Source organism: Arachis hypogaea, chromosome 14 (genome assembly GCF_003086295.3).
Source record: "Arachis hypogaea cultivar Tifrunner chromosome 14, arahy.Tifrunner.gnm2.J5K5, whole genome shotgun sequence".
Lineage (NCBI taxonomy): Eukaryota > Viridiplantae > Streptophyta > Magnoliopsida > Fabales > Fabaceae > Arachis > Arachis hypogaea.
Window position 1 is genome coordinate 2,801,278 of NC_092049.1, and position 17,167 is coordinate 2,818,444.

The 17,167-nt window shown below is 28.8% G+C and overlaps 2 protein-coding genes across 4 annotated transcripts; one reads left to right on the top strand and one right to left on the bottom strand.

Annotated features, from left to right (window-relative positions):
- The first annotated feature begins 2,757 nt into the window (after nt 1–2,757).
- Nucleotides 2,758–3,117, top strand: LOC112740577 (protein RALF-like 22). The gene has a single exon (XM_025789225.1). It carries the CDS (start codon nt 2,758–2,760, stop codon nt 3,115–3,117), a length of 360 nt encoding a protein of 119 aa, XP_025645010.1.
- A 7,465-nt stretch (nt 3,118–10,582) lies between these two features.
- Nucleotides 10,583–15,878, bottom strand: LOC112740965 (glutamate decarboxylase 1). 3 transcript variants are annotated; one of them, XM_025789722.3, is made up of 7 exons: nt 15,533–15,878; nt 14,529–14,742; nt 14,236–14,436; nt 13,138–13,352; nt 12,168–12,421; nt 11,658–11,710; nt 10,583–11,263 (listed from the first exon to the last, which is right to left on the bottom strand). In XM_025789722.3, exons 1-7 carry the CDS (start codon nt 15,658–15,660, stop codon nt 10,829–10,831), a joined length of 1,500 nt encoding a protein of 499 aa, XP_025645507.1. In that variant the 5' UTR covers nt 15,661–15,878; the 3' UTR covers nt 10,583–10,828. The 3 variants fall into 3 exon arrangements, with proteins under 3 accessions (XP_025645507.1, XP_025645509.1, XP_025645508.1); XM_025789724.3 differs by having other exon boundaries at nt 14,236–14,431; nt 15,533–15,857; XM_025789723.3 differs by having other exon boundaries at nt 14,529–14,736; nt 15,533–15,752.
- Between the last annotated feature and the right edge of the window lie 1,289 nt (nt 15,879–17,167).

A 17,167-nucleotide genomic window follows, 5' to 3' on the forward strand; every position in this document is an offset into this window, starting at 1 on the left:
TCTATGAGGTGGTCAAACGAGATCTACATGTAAACGGTCTCTTTGTAGACATGATACATGACAGAGCACAATGGCATCGCTTGATTCATGTAGCCGACCCCACCTATTGGGACAAGACTTTGTTATTGTTGTTGTTATTTATTATTAAAAATTTATCAAATATACTCAAAAATGAAGAGTATAACAAAAAAATATATCGGATTCAAAATATTTTATAAGCAATTTGGAAATGATATGATAATACATTTAATCTCCTAGTACCATCAAGACTTATCATGTTAACTAGAATTGTCTTATAAATATGTGACCTAGGACAAAAATAATTCAACAATTCTAAACAAATTATGTATTTCACTATTTCTCTAATTTTGAGTTTTACTCACCAAGTAAAAATTGTTTTTTTTCTTTAAATGCAAAAATCAAAGTCTTATCTTGAATCTTAACATGAATTTATCCTTTTATATATATATATATATATTCAAAAAAGGTATTTGCACTCAAATCTTATAACAAAACCAAACAAATATATTAATTATAATATACAAGAATATAATATTTGAATAAAATTGACTGTCCTTTAAATATAAAGCTTTTCAAACATAGAATAATTGTGACAAAAGGTAATCGTACTGAAAGACCATAAAAAATTAAATTTGATTAGGAACCCTCATTATATAATTAATGGAGTAAAAATATGGATAGACTAAAAAGAATGATGAATTTTAATTTTCACCTTTAAATTAAAGTGTCAATTTGAAAAAAAAAAAAGAAGAATATGTTATTAACTTATAAAGTAGTTAAAGAATAAACAACCATACACACATAAACTATAAATAAAACACTACATATAATATTCACAAAGATATAAAAAAGAATAAAAAAACATTGAAAAACCAAAACAACAAATCTTAGATCTAGAATTTACAGTCATAAATTATAAACCAAACATTTTATATTTAATATTCATAGAAACATAAGAAAGAATTAAGATAATTATTAAAAATATAAAATAAAACATTATGATTATTAATAAATATCATCATAAATAATAAACTTGGGTTAACATATTTAGTTATTTAATACATAATACTTTTCAAAAATTAGAAAGAGAATAGAGATGGAAGCATAAAAGATAAATAAATAAATAAATAAAAATATAAGTCCAACAAGAAATATAAATAATTGTTATGTGTATATAAAAATTACTTATTAAAATATAAAATTATATATATTAAAAATAAATAAAATTATATATATTAAATATATAATAATAAATTTTAATATACAAATAGTTTTTTTAATAAATAAATCAACAAGTATTGTGCATGAAGTCATCAACTTAACCATATTGATATTTTTTTAATTTTTTAATGAATGATAAGAGCAACAGAAGACTTGCGAAGTAAGATTCATAGATCAATCATCCATACCAAAAAGAATGCCAACCACCCAAAATAGTTAAATGATTAAATTTATCTTATGATATTTTTTAATAAGTCATTTTAGCGCATTAGTTAAAAACATAAAGATAAATCACTTTTACCATATGTAATATTTTCTCTTATTTTATAAAAATTTAGTAAATTTATCATTGGTCAATTTACGAAACACAGGAACGAGATAAATAATTAAATGTTTTACCGTGAAAATGAGATAAAAATACACGTATATTATTTATAATTATGCTCATTGTAAATTAGGTAATAGATAATAGATATAACGAAGAAAAAAAAACACCTATTTCATTTTAGTCGAGATGGGTACCAATATATATATATATATATATATATAATTTCTCTTGTTTCCTATACAAATAAAATACATGTATATCTATTTTTTATTTTCTATAAATGAAATAATTAATATTATGTAAATTAATAAATATTACCTAAGCAGTAAATAATGTATTTCGATAATAAATATTTAATTTATGAGTTTTATTAATATGTATTTTAAAGACACATGATAAAATTATTAATTAAAAAAACTTATAAAAAAAGTGATAAAATTTAAATTCTTAATGTATTTGTTTGTATTTATTAAAATAAATTATTTAAAATTTTCTATTATTAACAATATTAATTTGTCTTTAAAATAAGAATTTATCTATTTTATGTTCTAAAGACATATATTAAAATTGTAAATTAAGAAAATTTTTATTTGGAAATACAAAAAATTTAAATTTTTAATATATTTGTTTTGTATTTACTAAATGAAAACATTTTAGAACCTTTCACTAATGATAAATTTATCATGTGTCCTTAAAAAATATATTAGCTAAATCCTTAAAATAATTGTTAGTTAAATTCTTAATTTATTTATTTAAATTTTTTCCCTTAAAATTGGTGTGTCCTAAACTCCTAATTAGTATTTGGGAATTGATAAGAGTAATCATTTTGTTTTATTTGGTGGGTTGTTGACACATGATGGCACTAAGTAATGATGTATGCTAAGTGTATACTAAAATCAGTTATCAAAATTAACTACTAATATAAAATATATGTTGAAATATAAATATATATTAAAAATAAATTAAATTACACATATATTTATACACAAATATATTGACGATTGATTTTAGTGGCTGATTTTAGTGTGCGAATAGCATTTTTGCTAAATAACATATAAGTTGACTTTTTTGCCCCTCTATCCCAACCAAATTTATTACCATCCAACAACCAAACCCTTTCTTTGTATCTCACTTTCACAAATCCAACAACACACATCATCAAAATGTCCCAACCCAGATTCACTTCAATGACACTTGTTGTTCTTGTTCTTCTTGTTCTGTTCTCCCACACCCATTCCCTCTCTTCATCTTCTATGGACCTCAACACAAGTGATCTGAATGCGGTTTCCAGAAGGGTATGCAGAAAGAGCATTGTAGAGTGTTTGGCTGAGAATGAAATGATGGATTCAGAGAGTAACAGAAGAATCCTTGCAATGCAGCAGCAAAAGAGGTACATAAGCTATGACACATTGAAAAGAGACATGGTTCCTTGTGATAGAGCTGGTGCTTCTTACTACAATTGTCATGCAAGGCAAGCAAACCCTTATAATAGAGGATGTGAAGTTATTACTGCTTGTGCTAGAGGTGTTCAAGCATCCCACAATTGAAATTTCATATATAGGGATTCACAGTTTCATATACAAGTTCTAAATTCACAAATATTTTGGATAGGAAAGGGAATAGGATGCTTAGGAATGTGACCCATGTGGGCTTTACCCTTTTTTTTTATCATTTCCTTCTAGTTAATATCATAATTTTATATATATATATATATATATTTTAAATTTAATTATATGTATGTGGCTAGATAATCTATGAAAATATCTAAATGTTCCTTTTTTTTGTCCTTTTTCCAGAAAATCTATGCTTATGTGACATTTTTCTTGACATTTTGATGTCTGCTATTAAAGAGTATGATGGAAATTTGGAGTTACAATTGACATCACTTTGTTAGAAAGCAAGAACAGAATCTTAAAATGTTATATGATATCCCATTTGCCAGATGATCATAATGCTAATATTCATGGGAATTAGTTGCAGCATTTTAACTTCTTGAACTTGTCCTCATAACCTATTTTTTTAGAGAGAAAATATGGTGTCTGAAAAATTACTTTCAAGAAACTAGGTCCATTATCTTTATTTATTCATATTGTCTTATGCAGAAGACAGCTAATAATACCAGAATTTGAGTGCAATGAAAAGTCTATTTCTTCATATGGTTGGTATTGAAAACAATCTCTTGTTGGCTCTTTTTGGTGTATACATCAAATGCCGTGGGTTTATTTTCTCAATCTAGCGGATTCAGAAAGATTAGAGTAGTTTGATCCATAAGGAAAACCAAATTTTATCTTAGTATATGGTTATTTTCTGAAACATGTCTGGACATATCACTCAACACAATATATAAATTCGATCTCTTAGGCTGTGTTTGGAAAGGAGATTGAAATTGAGAGACAAAGACGGAGAAACAGAGACCGAGAGATAGAGACTAAATTAAGTCTCTGTATTGTGTGTTTGGTGTAAAATGTACTAGACTGAGTTATGTCTAAGTATCGTATTTGGTTTAAGATAAATATGAAGATTAAGGAGTAGATTTAGAATTTAAAAAATTACATGAGAGTATTTTTGGAAAGAAATGTTGAAATTTCAATCTCTAATCCTAGAAATTTCAGTCCCTTTTGTCTCCACCTTTTGGAAGTACTGAAAAAACTGAAATTTTGTATCTCGGAACTGAAATTTTAGTTCCAGTTTATAACCACCAAATACAATACTGAGTCCTAGTCCTTCAGTCTTAATTCTAGTCTCTAAAAATAAATACTACTTAAGTTGTATTTGGATACTGTCTCTAAGATAAAAATGACAGTAGATACAGAATTTTTTTGTTGTAGAGATACTGATAGAGAAACAAATTTTTCTTTCCTTCCCAGAAACCGAAAAATACAAGTCTTGGTGTTTTCTATATCTGTATTCTTGTCAAAGAGATAGAATTCAAAGGCAACCTTATTGATCTTACTTTTATGTGATTTATATTACCAGCTTCTGCAGGTCTTAAATTTCAACTGCTGTTTTATTTCTTCTTTTCAATGTTGTATTTGTGAATCAGAAGTTGAGTGGGGTGGTAGGCATCTTGTAATTCAATAACTTAAGAGTATTAATTACACATCTAGAGTGAAAATGTGTAGCATACTGCATCTTGGAATATGTCATACCACTTTTTCAGTATGTTTGAGTGAATTGTAACCTTACAAGCAAAGAATAAGGGAAGAAATCATAGATCATATTAAAATCCACAAAGTAATATTCTCTGTTTTTTTTTTTTTTTTTCTTTCTTTTAAAGTACTGTTTTAGTCCCGAACATTTAGATTAAGTCCTAATTCTGAGTCTAATGTTTAACATATCCTATTTTTATCCTAAACGTCTTATTTTGTCCTATTTGAGTTATCTGGTCAAAATTAAACTTTTTTTTCCCCAAAAAATACTCTAAGAAAAAGTTTTAATTTTGACCAAAAGACAAAAATAGAACGAATTAAAATATTTGAAATATGAGAAACTAAAATAATACTATACCCAAATTCAACGTATTTGGATATATTGATTTAAGAATGTGAAGTTAATAATGACAAATTCAATGTTTCTGAAAATGAAGTTCCTTTTTGTTGTATAATTATTTCAGAATATAATTACTATATCGCCCCTCCTTCTTTCTGTGACTTTAGAGCAAATTTGGATAGGCTATTTGAAACTGTGTCTAGGATTGCTTTTTAGGTTTCCAATTAGGTACAACCTTCTCAATCATTGCCGTGGAAATTGAAAGGAAGAAGCTTCCTTTCATTCATGTTCAATTCAGCTTTTTAGCTTATTTTAACTGCATTACATAGTTCTGGTTAAAAAAGCATATGGTAATTCCATTGTATCATCTTTTTATCTTGCATCTTTTGTTATTTTTTTTTTAAAACAAATAACTCAACACAATACAATGGAGCAGTCAAATAAAAATAAAACAATCAAATTAAAATAAACAAGTAACATTAAAGGTAACCCCTTTGTCATCTCTGGCATTGCCATCAACAACTAAAAGGGTCCACACCTCTCCACTAGTTGTGGCTCAACATAGTCATGTGAGTGATTTCTTCAACACCTCTACTTTTATTCTGAAATATCCTTCTATTTCTCTCCAACCAGATGTTCCAAACAATCGCACAGAAGCATCTCAATCGTTGCTCTCTATCCTCCCTCCTCCTTGGCCCCTCTGTCCAACAAAAAAAGTGTTCTCTCATTGACCCTGAAATAATAGACTATTGTTGGCCAACCATCAATAACCAAGCACTTCACACCTGCCAAGCAAATTCACAACATAGAAACAAGTGGTGCACATGTTCCGCATATTTATTACATAGAACACAGACGTTATCGTCCTGGCTAATGACCCCTAACCGGCTCAACCATTCTTTTTGTATTCACCCTTCCTAGCAGAACAAACCAAGCAAACAGTTCTACTCTAGGTGGAACTAACCCTTTTAAGATGGTCTTTGTGAAGCTATAGCTTGTCACCTCCTCCGGGAGTATCGCCTCCTGCAAAATTTGAACAAATGAGTTTGTTGAATAAACTCCTTACCTGTCATATTTCCAGACTACCATATCCTCTCTGTTAGCTACTAGTTGCACAAGTCTTAATGCCTCATCTAATTGACCCAGTAGTCCCAACTCCCATTAAAAGAGCTCTCTCCTCCATTGAAAGTTCCAAATCCAGTCTAACCCGTCCCAAAACCCACAATTCCCTATAACAGATTCACATTGGTTTGAAACAGAGAAAAGCCTGAGAAATCACTCTTTTAGAGGTCCACAATGCAACCAAATATCTTCCCAAAATCGCGTACGCCGCCCATCACCAATCTCCATAGACAAGCCTGTAACCATCTTATCCCTTATATGGTCATTCGTTATTTGTAGTTGGCAGATATCCTTCCACGGTCCTCTTCTAGTAGGTAGCACTTGAGTTGACAGTAGCTCATGAGGATTCATATTATAGCAGGAACAAATCACATTCTTCCACAACGGGCAATCCTCCTTAGCAAACCGCTACCACCACTTAAACAACATAGCTGTGTTACGAACCATAGCATTCCCAACTCTCAATCCGCCTAATTTTTTTGGAGCTTGCACCACTTCCCATCTTATTAATGCCATTGCATTACTACCAACATCTTTTGTTATTGTGTAAAGTTATGTACATAACAGGTCAACATAGTGGTGTAGATTTTCATAAAAAGATTGTGTTTAACTTTAATAGCTGTGAGACACGATACAAATATAGAGAGAATATTTTATGTCTCCACTTCTTTGAATGACAAAAGATACAAAATATTTTGCATACTTGTCTATAGTTCTAAGTTTAAACTCAAGTTTGATTCACAAAAATTAAGTTTGGTTTGTGATTCGATTTATTAGCAATCTAGTCTATTTATAAAGCTTATGTTCGTCTCACAAAAAAACTTATTAATTAGTTGGCTCAAATTTACAAGTTGACTCAAACAACATAAATGTAATATATAATTCTATAAAAATAAATTATAATTTATATATAAGAAAAACTATAAAATTCATAATATATTAATATAAAATTCATAATAAATAATAATTCTTGTCTCAATTGCACGAACTACTGATTCTTTGTTATTTGAAACAGTAAAAAGTCTAAGATAAGAGTCTATCAACTTTTCACATTGTTATCATGTATCCTCCAAGAATTTATCTCTATGTCCAACCTATTAACCATCTTTAAACTTACATTTTGCTCTTTTATTTGCAATTGATATATATCTCTCAAGATTTAAATTATTACATAAGTACATAATCTTTTTTCATAAAGGACAATTTTCTTTTAAAAATCTCTACCACTAGTTAAACAGTAAAGTAGTATTTCAAATTACTACATCACTGATCAAAGAAGGAATAATTGTTCAGCAATGCAAGTTCCGGGAATAATTTCCGATTATTTACTCAAATATCTGTTACCTAAGTTAAGCTTGGTTACATATGGGATCTTCATCAAAGTCGCATTAGATTAGTGGTAGGGACGTAAGTTAGGAACAACAACCAACATATATATATATGGTGTGCCAAACAATGTTCACACTATAATAAGCCATCTAGGTTAGTTTTATGCTAAAATGTTCCGAGGTCGGCTGTGTAGCACTAACTTTTTTTTTTCCCCTTATAATAATGTACAAATAACAAATTATTAATTAGCAACCAAAGTGAAGTTGGTACGGTTGAACCATGTTTCACAGTTTCAGCGGTTAAATTTTCTGTGTGTCGTATTTAAGTTTAGATAGGCCGTCAAAATGGACTAAATTCATTGAATCAGTCCGTTTATCTATTTAAATGGGTAGATTTTGTCTCTAAAATTAAACTTATTTAAATTTTGGAATAAACGGACTGAGTCTGATTAACCCGAAAAAATGGACGGGTTAAATTGGTTAGCCCGTAGACTAAACGGGTGATCCGTTTAAATTTTTTCTTTTTTAAAATAGTACTTTTAACTGATATTTCTTTCGATCCGACCCGAAAATTCGACAAATTAACTAAAAATATTGTTTGTTTAATATTTTTGACTTAAAAGTGATATTTTTTGTCAAAATATTTTTTTAAAAATAAAATAAAAGGATAAACGGACTGGTCCGTTTAATCCATCGGGCTAACCATAAATAATCCGGACTAAAAAATTATGACTCGCGAATAAAATAGATTTAAACGGTTTAACCCATTTAACCCACAAACTTCATGGGCCGGACCTAAATGTTATGGACTAGCCCGTTTGACAGCCCTAAGTTTGAATTCTCATGTTTGATTCTATTCTTCTCCTCTAAATACTTACAATTTTTGTATTATTTTTGTCGAGAAACAACGTTGGAATGGATTATTCTCAATTTTTTTATGAAGTAATATTATCAACTATGATCTCTCGTCGTACACCTTTTAAAAAGATCTATTTCTCAATTATATATATATAAACTCTCATATTTAATTTTGTACCGAAATGTACCTGAAACAGACTATATGTATAAATGAGTTTGGTAAATAGGTTGGAAATGGCTAATAATTTACATTCTTGTAGTAAATGGCTAATAATTTCAAAATTGTGGTATCTTTTTTTTTTTTCCATTCAATGTTCTTCCTCCAATGTTTTGGTCTAAAACCTAACAACAGTGACTTTGCTGCTTAGATTTTAGTGCAAAACAGAATTTTGGCACCATTCTATTATAAAGATAAAGTCCTCTAATGGAAACTGCGATGATGATCACTTGACAAATCCAAGCACACTATTGGTAATGATAAGAACTAATAAGTAATAACTACTTTTTAAGCCCTTCCATCAATCCAAGTTATGGGCTGGGAGCACAAATGAAACATTCATCAATGATTCATCCCATCTTTGATAATGTCAATATAAAACTGGACCCACCCACCTTCTCAAACTTTAATTTTTCAACACCAACATAACCGGACGTTCAACTTCAAAAAAATAAAAAAATTAAAATTAGTATTGACTAAAACTTTTCACGCATAAAAGAGTTAACATTTAATTTATATTTGGGAAAGTATGAGGAGCTAATGGAATATTTGTATAATAGAGGATTAGGGAGTATTAGAGATATAATCATTAGTGTTACCTCTTGTCATCAGCTAAAATTTTTGGGATGAGTGGTATCATGACATGGTATTAGAGCTCTAAGTTTTTGGGATGATTATTCTAGATAATATGGAAGATGTTCATTTTGTAAAAATGAAGTCACCAATAAAAAATAATGGAAAAAGCAAAGAGGGGCTAAAATTTTTTACATATGGATAATTTTAGTATAAAATACGAAAATATTTGATCATTTTAATATTTTACATTACTATAATAATAGTTTGTAAAAAAATATTATTTTGATTATTAAAGACAAAATGTCATTGACATTTTATAAAACTTGTTAAGAAGGTACTAATCAAGAGCCTTAGCTAAGTTAGCCTGAGAGAAGATAATAACAAACATATACTTTAGCGATGATAGAAGGAATCGTTGTTGTGATATATATAAAGGACTCCAATACTCAACATCCAAGATATAGATATAAGGATTAAAATTAGATGATATATCTAGGGTGTATGTCATGCATGATCTTTATTTATAATGTTTGATAGAAAAATTTTTAAAAAAGAAAAATATAAGTAGATTCATTTTGGTTTTAGATAAAATCTTGTACAAATATATAGTCCATCCCTCCAAAAGAAGTGTTCTTGAGTTGCCCATCATCGCCTTAAACGTAGTTTGGGAGTTGATGATAACAGAACTATTAGTGGAGTATTGGCAAAGGTTTTAGGCCAGCTTAGAGCAAAGTTTAGCTGGGTATAGACTCTGTTGGTGATAGCAATGTTATTAATCCGTGTTAAGGTTATTCCCCTGCAGCTGAGGCCTTAGTTCAATGGTAATTTATATGCTTTTTAATACGTTGTATTCGGGTTCGAATTTTAGTGTATGCACTAAGTATTGAAAAGGAACATTTTAATGTTGTGTGAGTGAGGATGACTTGTCATGTCACGTATCACATGGATATGATATGTTATAATGCCACCTGTCACAATGTTAATGTATTTCTGAAGAGCTTATATATATACAATGTTGGTGTTTACACTTTTTTTCATGGAAACTTGAGTTTAAGTATTGAGTTTAAGTATCATTATTTCGTAAGAAAAAGAAAAGAGTGAATACCTCATCCGGCCCCTAACAACAATTACTTCGAAAGAATAACGATGTCTCTAAGAAAAAAAAATATTCAATCCAATCTCTAATCTTTTTTTTGGGATGGATTAAGTCCTGTGCAAAAAAAAAATAACATTGACTTTTTTTTTGCACAGGAGCCTCATTGTCCTTTCGAGGTAATTGTCAGGAGTTGGGTTGAATTTTTTTTTTTATCAATGACCTTGTTGTCTTTTGAAATAATTGTCAGAGGTTATTTTGGATTTTTTCTCAAAAAAGAAAACAGATAAGTAGCAATGAACAACTTGAATCATCTAAATACTAAGAAGTAAATATCAATTTTCTTCATTTACTTGTACAATTTAGAATCGTATATCGATTTTCTTCATTTACATAATTTGGGGGGGGGGGGGGGGGACAATAAATAAATCATATTGATTTTAACACTTGTTAAAAATACAAATAAATAAATTGAATATGGTTAACTAAAGCTCTATCTAACATGATTAAAATAAAAAGAATTCTAGTTAAGCCTTTGGGTTATGTACGTAAGTGAGATGGCTAATTAATCTTCCCTATGCTGCCAAGACTTTGTGATGCTTGTTGGATTCTCGGACAATGATTTTCCTCTTTGCAATGTCTTTCTTAATTTTGGTCACTTTTGGTGTGTACTTGGGACCAAGCTTCCCAAGTTCTTGCAACACATTTTCTATGTCCAGCACGAGTTTTTCGGCCATCTCGCGCGAAAACTCGGCTCTAACCACCGCGCGGAGCACATTGACATGCTCCGCACCGGACGGCATTGGATAAGCCGGCACAACCCAACCGTGGAGGCGGCGTAGCATCTCCGATATCTTGAACTCGTCACCATGGCTTGTGTCCTTAAGAGAAAAGGCTACCAAAGGAACACCATTGTCCTTTGAGAGTATGTTAAAGCACCCTGTTTTCTCCAATCCTTGTTTCACCACCATTGCATTTTCTTTGCACTTTTCCATTACTCTTTGGTATCCCTAGTGAATCAAAGATGCAACCATCATCAGAAACAAGATCATTCATGTAAATTGTATAAAAATAATTAGAGAAAAGGACAAATAGGTCCCTAACCTTTTGTTCCGCGGACATTTTCGTTCCTGGCCATTGAAAAATACTTTTAAGTTCCTGACCTTCATAAAACTTGGACGGATTAGTCCCTGACGGAGGCATTTGGACGGATCAGTCCCTGACAGAGGCATTTGGATGGAGGGACTGATCTGTCCAAGTTTTGTGAAGGTCAGGGACTTAAAAGTATTTTTCAATGGTTAAGGACAAAAATATCTGCAAAACAAAAAGTTAGGGACCTATTTATCTTTTTCTTAAATAATTAAAATATTTCAAATATAAAGTGATAGAATTCTATCTAATTACCTCTCTGCCAAGGTGAACTAGTTGATAATATTGTGCAATAATCTGACTAGACCCTGCATTTAACAAGTCAATTTTAGAGCTGAAACACAAAAATATTTTTGGTAAAAAAACATGCTAAAAGGGTTTAAGTTATTTTGGATTAGATTACAAAAATATATACAAGATATTTTAACCTTTGTTTTATGATGAGTACACCCAATGTTCAAAACTATATACTTTACTAACTTAATCCTAACCTTCTCACCTTTTTTTTTTTAATCTTTTAAAGAAATAGTTTTACACGTGCATCAATTATGTAACGTCACATTAGCAAAAAAAATATCTTTTACATTGACTGCGTGAATAACATTCGAAAGAACAGATGTAATTAAATGACTGCGTAAAAACACTTTAATTATTGGTACATCAAAATTAAACTCTCATTTGAAATAATATTAGTGTACATTTTGTCAATTTTAGACCACAATAAGGTAATAGAAATGTATATATTGTGAAATAAATAATAATCACCTTTAGAAAAATTAAGGGTAAAGGTGGGTTGGTCTGCTCCAAGGTAATTAATATTGAAGATAAGCTCTTGAGGCAAGTCCTCTTGACTTCTCCAAATAACCCAACCAATGCCTGCATAAACAAGACCATACTTGTGGCCACTAACATTTATGCTCTTCACCAATGGAAGCCTGAAATCCCATTCTAGCTCTGGATAAAGAAAAGGAGCAACAAACCCACCACTTGCTGCATCAACATGAATCGGTGTATCCCATCTATAATAATGTCACAAGTCAAAGGAGGCCAAAACATTAGTTTACATATTAAAATATAAAATAAGTTAACTCAGATAGATAAAGACGCTGAAAAAGTCTTTTTATAAAGATATTTTTTAATAATTAAAATTTAATACATATAATCGATTAAATCGTGTTATTTTTGTCAAAATTAGGCTAGACAAATTGATTTGACCGAAAAATGATGAATCAAATCTTGAACTGGTCTAAATTAATATTATTTTTTATAAAAAATGACTACAATACCCTATTATAAAAAATAATTAAAATACTTCTATTATATATATTAATTTTGAACATCCTAAATTTTAGTCCTTTATTTTTCTATCGTAGGGTTAAGATTTAGAATTTTTAAAATTAATATATATATATAATAAAAGTATTTTAATCATTTTCTATAATAAAGATATTATACTCATTTTTTATAAAAGAATAATATTAATTTAGACCAGTTCAAGATTTGATTCACCATTTTTTTTTGTTAAATCAATTTGTCTAACCTAATTTTGACAAAAATAACATAATTTAATCGATTATATACGTTAAATTTTAATTACTGAAAAACATTTAAAAAAAAGACGTTTTAGACGTCTTTATCTAAATGATTCCTTTATATAAAAATACATAATAATTGATTTTTTGTGTACGCGTAATATTTTTGAGTTATAAGAATTAGTTATTGCTGTATTACTCACCCATTTTTCTTGTTTTGTTGTAGTAAGAGGTCGTTAAGCAACTTGACATCTTCAAATTCGCCATTATAAGTTGAACCCAAGATTGCAGCCACACAGATAGTGTTCTCATCAACCATTTCAATGGCTTTAGCAGGGTCCATCACATAATACCCTTCTCCAACATCCACTTTTCTCAACTCTACATCGAAATACATTGCAAATTTCTCCCAACATACCTGCATAATATTTATTTATTTAAGCAATATGCATATAAGTAAAAGAGAAACAGTTGCCATTAAATAATTTCCTGCTCCATTTTTTACAATGAGCCTTTGAAAAAACGTGTGCTTTTTTGTTGGCTTAAGATATCACCTAGTTAATATTTTATAGACTTCAATTACACTTTTTTTTTTCAAATTTTAACTAGATATATAGTTTAGCAATATATATATATATATATATATATATTGAATTACGAAATGATCACATTTTCACATTTATGGTAAAACTTTATAATCAACAGTATTATTAACCAAAACTTTATAAACGATATAAATCAAATTAAATTTACATTTATAATTAAAATACGACTATAACCATGCTTTTTATATATGTACAAAAAATCAGTAATCAAATTATTCACCCATACAAAATACATATTGAAATATAAAATCTATATTAAAGATAAGTTAAATACCACATATATTTACACAAAAACATAGTAATTAATTTGGTGGCTAGTTTTTTTATGTGCATATAGTATTTTTGAAACTAAAATAAAGTATAACAAATAGTGGTGACATATTTTTTTGTCCTGATTAAAATTTGATCATTTTGTTAAAAGATATAAAAAATATATATAAATATACACAAATATATATAGAGTTTAAATTTTGATATAATGTCAAATGTAAAGTAATTTTATACGTGTATTCAATTACGTAATACCACATCAACAAAAATAACTACCTTTAATATTGACTGCGTAAATGTTCATCCAAAAGAACGGATGTAATTGTACGATTATATAAAACGTTTTATACTATCAGACATCAAAATTAATCTCTCATAAATATTGAATAATTAATTTTTTTTTTGTCATGGGCGAATAATTAATACCTGGACATTGGCACCAGTGACAATGTTGGGCTTATGATAGGGCTTGCCTTGGGCCTTGAGCTTGTTCTGCCATTTTTTCTTGAATGCAAGGCCCGCCAGCATTATGGCCTCTGAAGATCCAACAGTTCCTGTTCCAATTGCGTTCTCATTTTCTCCAATTTCAGCGTTGAACAAACGTGCTATCATGTTCACACATCTATTCTGTATGCAAAAATTACAACTACTTTTAAAACACAAATTAAAATTACATAAACAAAGATTTTAATGAGAAGATTATAGATCAAGTTCAGTACGTGAAGTTGAGTGGTGGCAGGGTACTCGTCCATGTTAACATAGTTCTTGTTGAAGGATTCCATCATGAGTATGTTACATTCTTCCTCCATTGACGTGGTCACAAAGGAAGCCAAGTTCATCTTTGGCTTTGCATCAAGTTTCAGCTCCTCCCTTATCTTCTCGTAAGCCGTCTTCTTCGCCATTGATTTCTGCGGCATCTCATTAAAGCTGCATCTGCCACCAAATATTTATTTTTATTACATATATAATTAGAATTTAATTTTGATGCACTATAACCGTAAAGTATGCATCTAATTAAATAACATCACATCAATAAAAAATAACTATATTTTATATTAATTGCATAAATAGTAATCCAAAATAATAAATGTAATTGTACGACCGTGTTAATCATGAAACCAAAAATAAAAAAAATAAAACAGAAATTAAACCAGAGAATAGGGGTGTAAGTTATCGAACCGGATCAAAATTTACAACAACTGAATAGAAAATGAAAAAAAAAATCAGTTTTTTGGTTTTTTTGAATTAAACCGATCGGTTTGATTCGATTTTCAGTTAGTTTGCCAGAAACCGAATCAAACCAAATCGAACTGAAGAAATGACTTAGTAATGCATTAAAATGGAAATTTTAAATTTAACAAATGTGTTTGTTTTATGTTTAGTTGTTAGAATGAGTTGAAATTTTATTGAATTTAAATGTAATGTAATGTTATTTCAGTTTATTAATTGTTTTAAACATCATTTTATTGGGATTAATTTTCTATTAATTAGAATTTAAAAACCGAAAAAACCGACCAAACTAAATCGCTTTTGATTCGGTTCAGTTCGATTCGGTTATTGCACAAACAACAAACAGATTGATTGGTACTCTAAAAATCGAACAGATCAATTCGGTTGATTTTTAGTCTAAAATCGAACCCATAACACCCTTACCGGGAAAGATGCATGATGAAAATTAACATAAATAATAATAATTAAAAATAAAAAGAAATCATATATATACCTGGGAAGAAACGCCCTGGCATGGCGAGAAGGGTGGTTATTAGAGTGAAGAAAGAGATCAGATTGAGAAGCTGGTTTTGGAACAACCGCTGTGGAATATGTTGCTGATTTTAGAACCGAAAAATTCATAGAGAGTGAGAATAAAGAAAAGAAAAAAGATGTTATATTGATATGGTGGTGGTTGTTTCTGTTTTAGCGAGGAAAATTTTTTGGTAAGAAGAACAAACATGTGTTATTTATATACTACTTAGTGATGAGAAGGTAGGGATTGTATTTGACTTTGAAATTTCTGTTTGACTTGTTTTAGATTAGAAAGAAGCAAGCTTAATTTGAAAAAACGAAAGCTTATTATTATCATTCTTTGAATTAAATATTTTAAGATTATTTAAGAATTGTTATTACTTATTAGCGCGTTTCTTACACCCTGTTTGTTGGACAACGGCACGCCATTGGTAGCAGTAAATTTACTAGTTCTTCTCAGAGTTCTGGTCAAATTTAACTTTTAGGTTACTTCTTTAATTTGTACCTATTAGAATATATTTAAAATACTATATATTAATATAGTATTTAGATATTTTGGTATTGGTTTTGTGTTTATTTTATTTTTGTCCAGCAGTTTAAGGTATTTTCTAGTTTTAAACACTAATTTATCGCAGGTTTGAGTTCTATTTAAGAGTCGGCTGAATAAATTATTACATATACAAAACAAGATTCAAATTCTTAACACTTGTTTAAGTGGACGAGTGAATTGATTATTCGACTAACATAAATTGATTTAATTTTATGTTTATTAGTTTGATATTTTTGGTTTATAAATAAGCACTTTTTATTATTCATTCAAACAACAGTTTTTAAACATTAGTTTTATTCATAAATTTTAAGATAAAAATTTAAGTGCAGTTAACTTTATATAAAATTAATAATTAAAAATTATTAAATGATTTGAAATTAATAATTAATTATACCTGAATTTCTACCAAATTTTAATATGATATCAGATCCTGACATTCTTTTTGAGCTATCTAAAATTGTTGTTCCAAACTCTCAGTGAAAAATAAGTTTGTTCATATTTCTATTGCTCCTATTTAATTACTCAATGATATTGTAATCATGACACATAAATCATCACTACCATTTTATTCTTCATTGGTCTTGGTTCTATTTTTTAAGTTTATTTAAAAAAAAATGTTAGGACTAATATTTTTTTACCAATATCAGTCAATACTATATCTTATTTTTATACTATTGGATTTATGGATTTTATAATTTAATTTTTATATTATATTTTTGTTTTGGATTCCAATATAAATTATGTAAAGTTTACCTGCAATTATGATTATATTGTGTTTTTAGGTACTTTTTATTGTACTTTCAAATAATTATATCTTAATATCAAATTTACTTTTATTACATAAATTTTAACTGGAAAAAAAAATTAAAGTAAAATATCTCATCCTTACAATAATTTAATTCGTTTATATATAAACCATATTGAAAGGAAAACGCTAATTGACCAAGATGGATATATAATCTGTCCGGATGTAATGGATTGTCGTACAGTAGTTCTGCTGCATCTACAACTTCCAAAACTTTTTTCTTTTGAAAACAACTTCTAACTATATTAATTAATAGATTA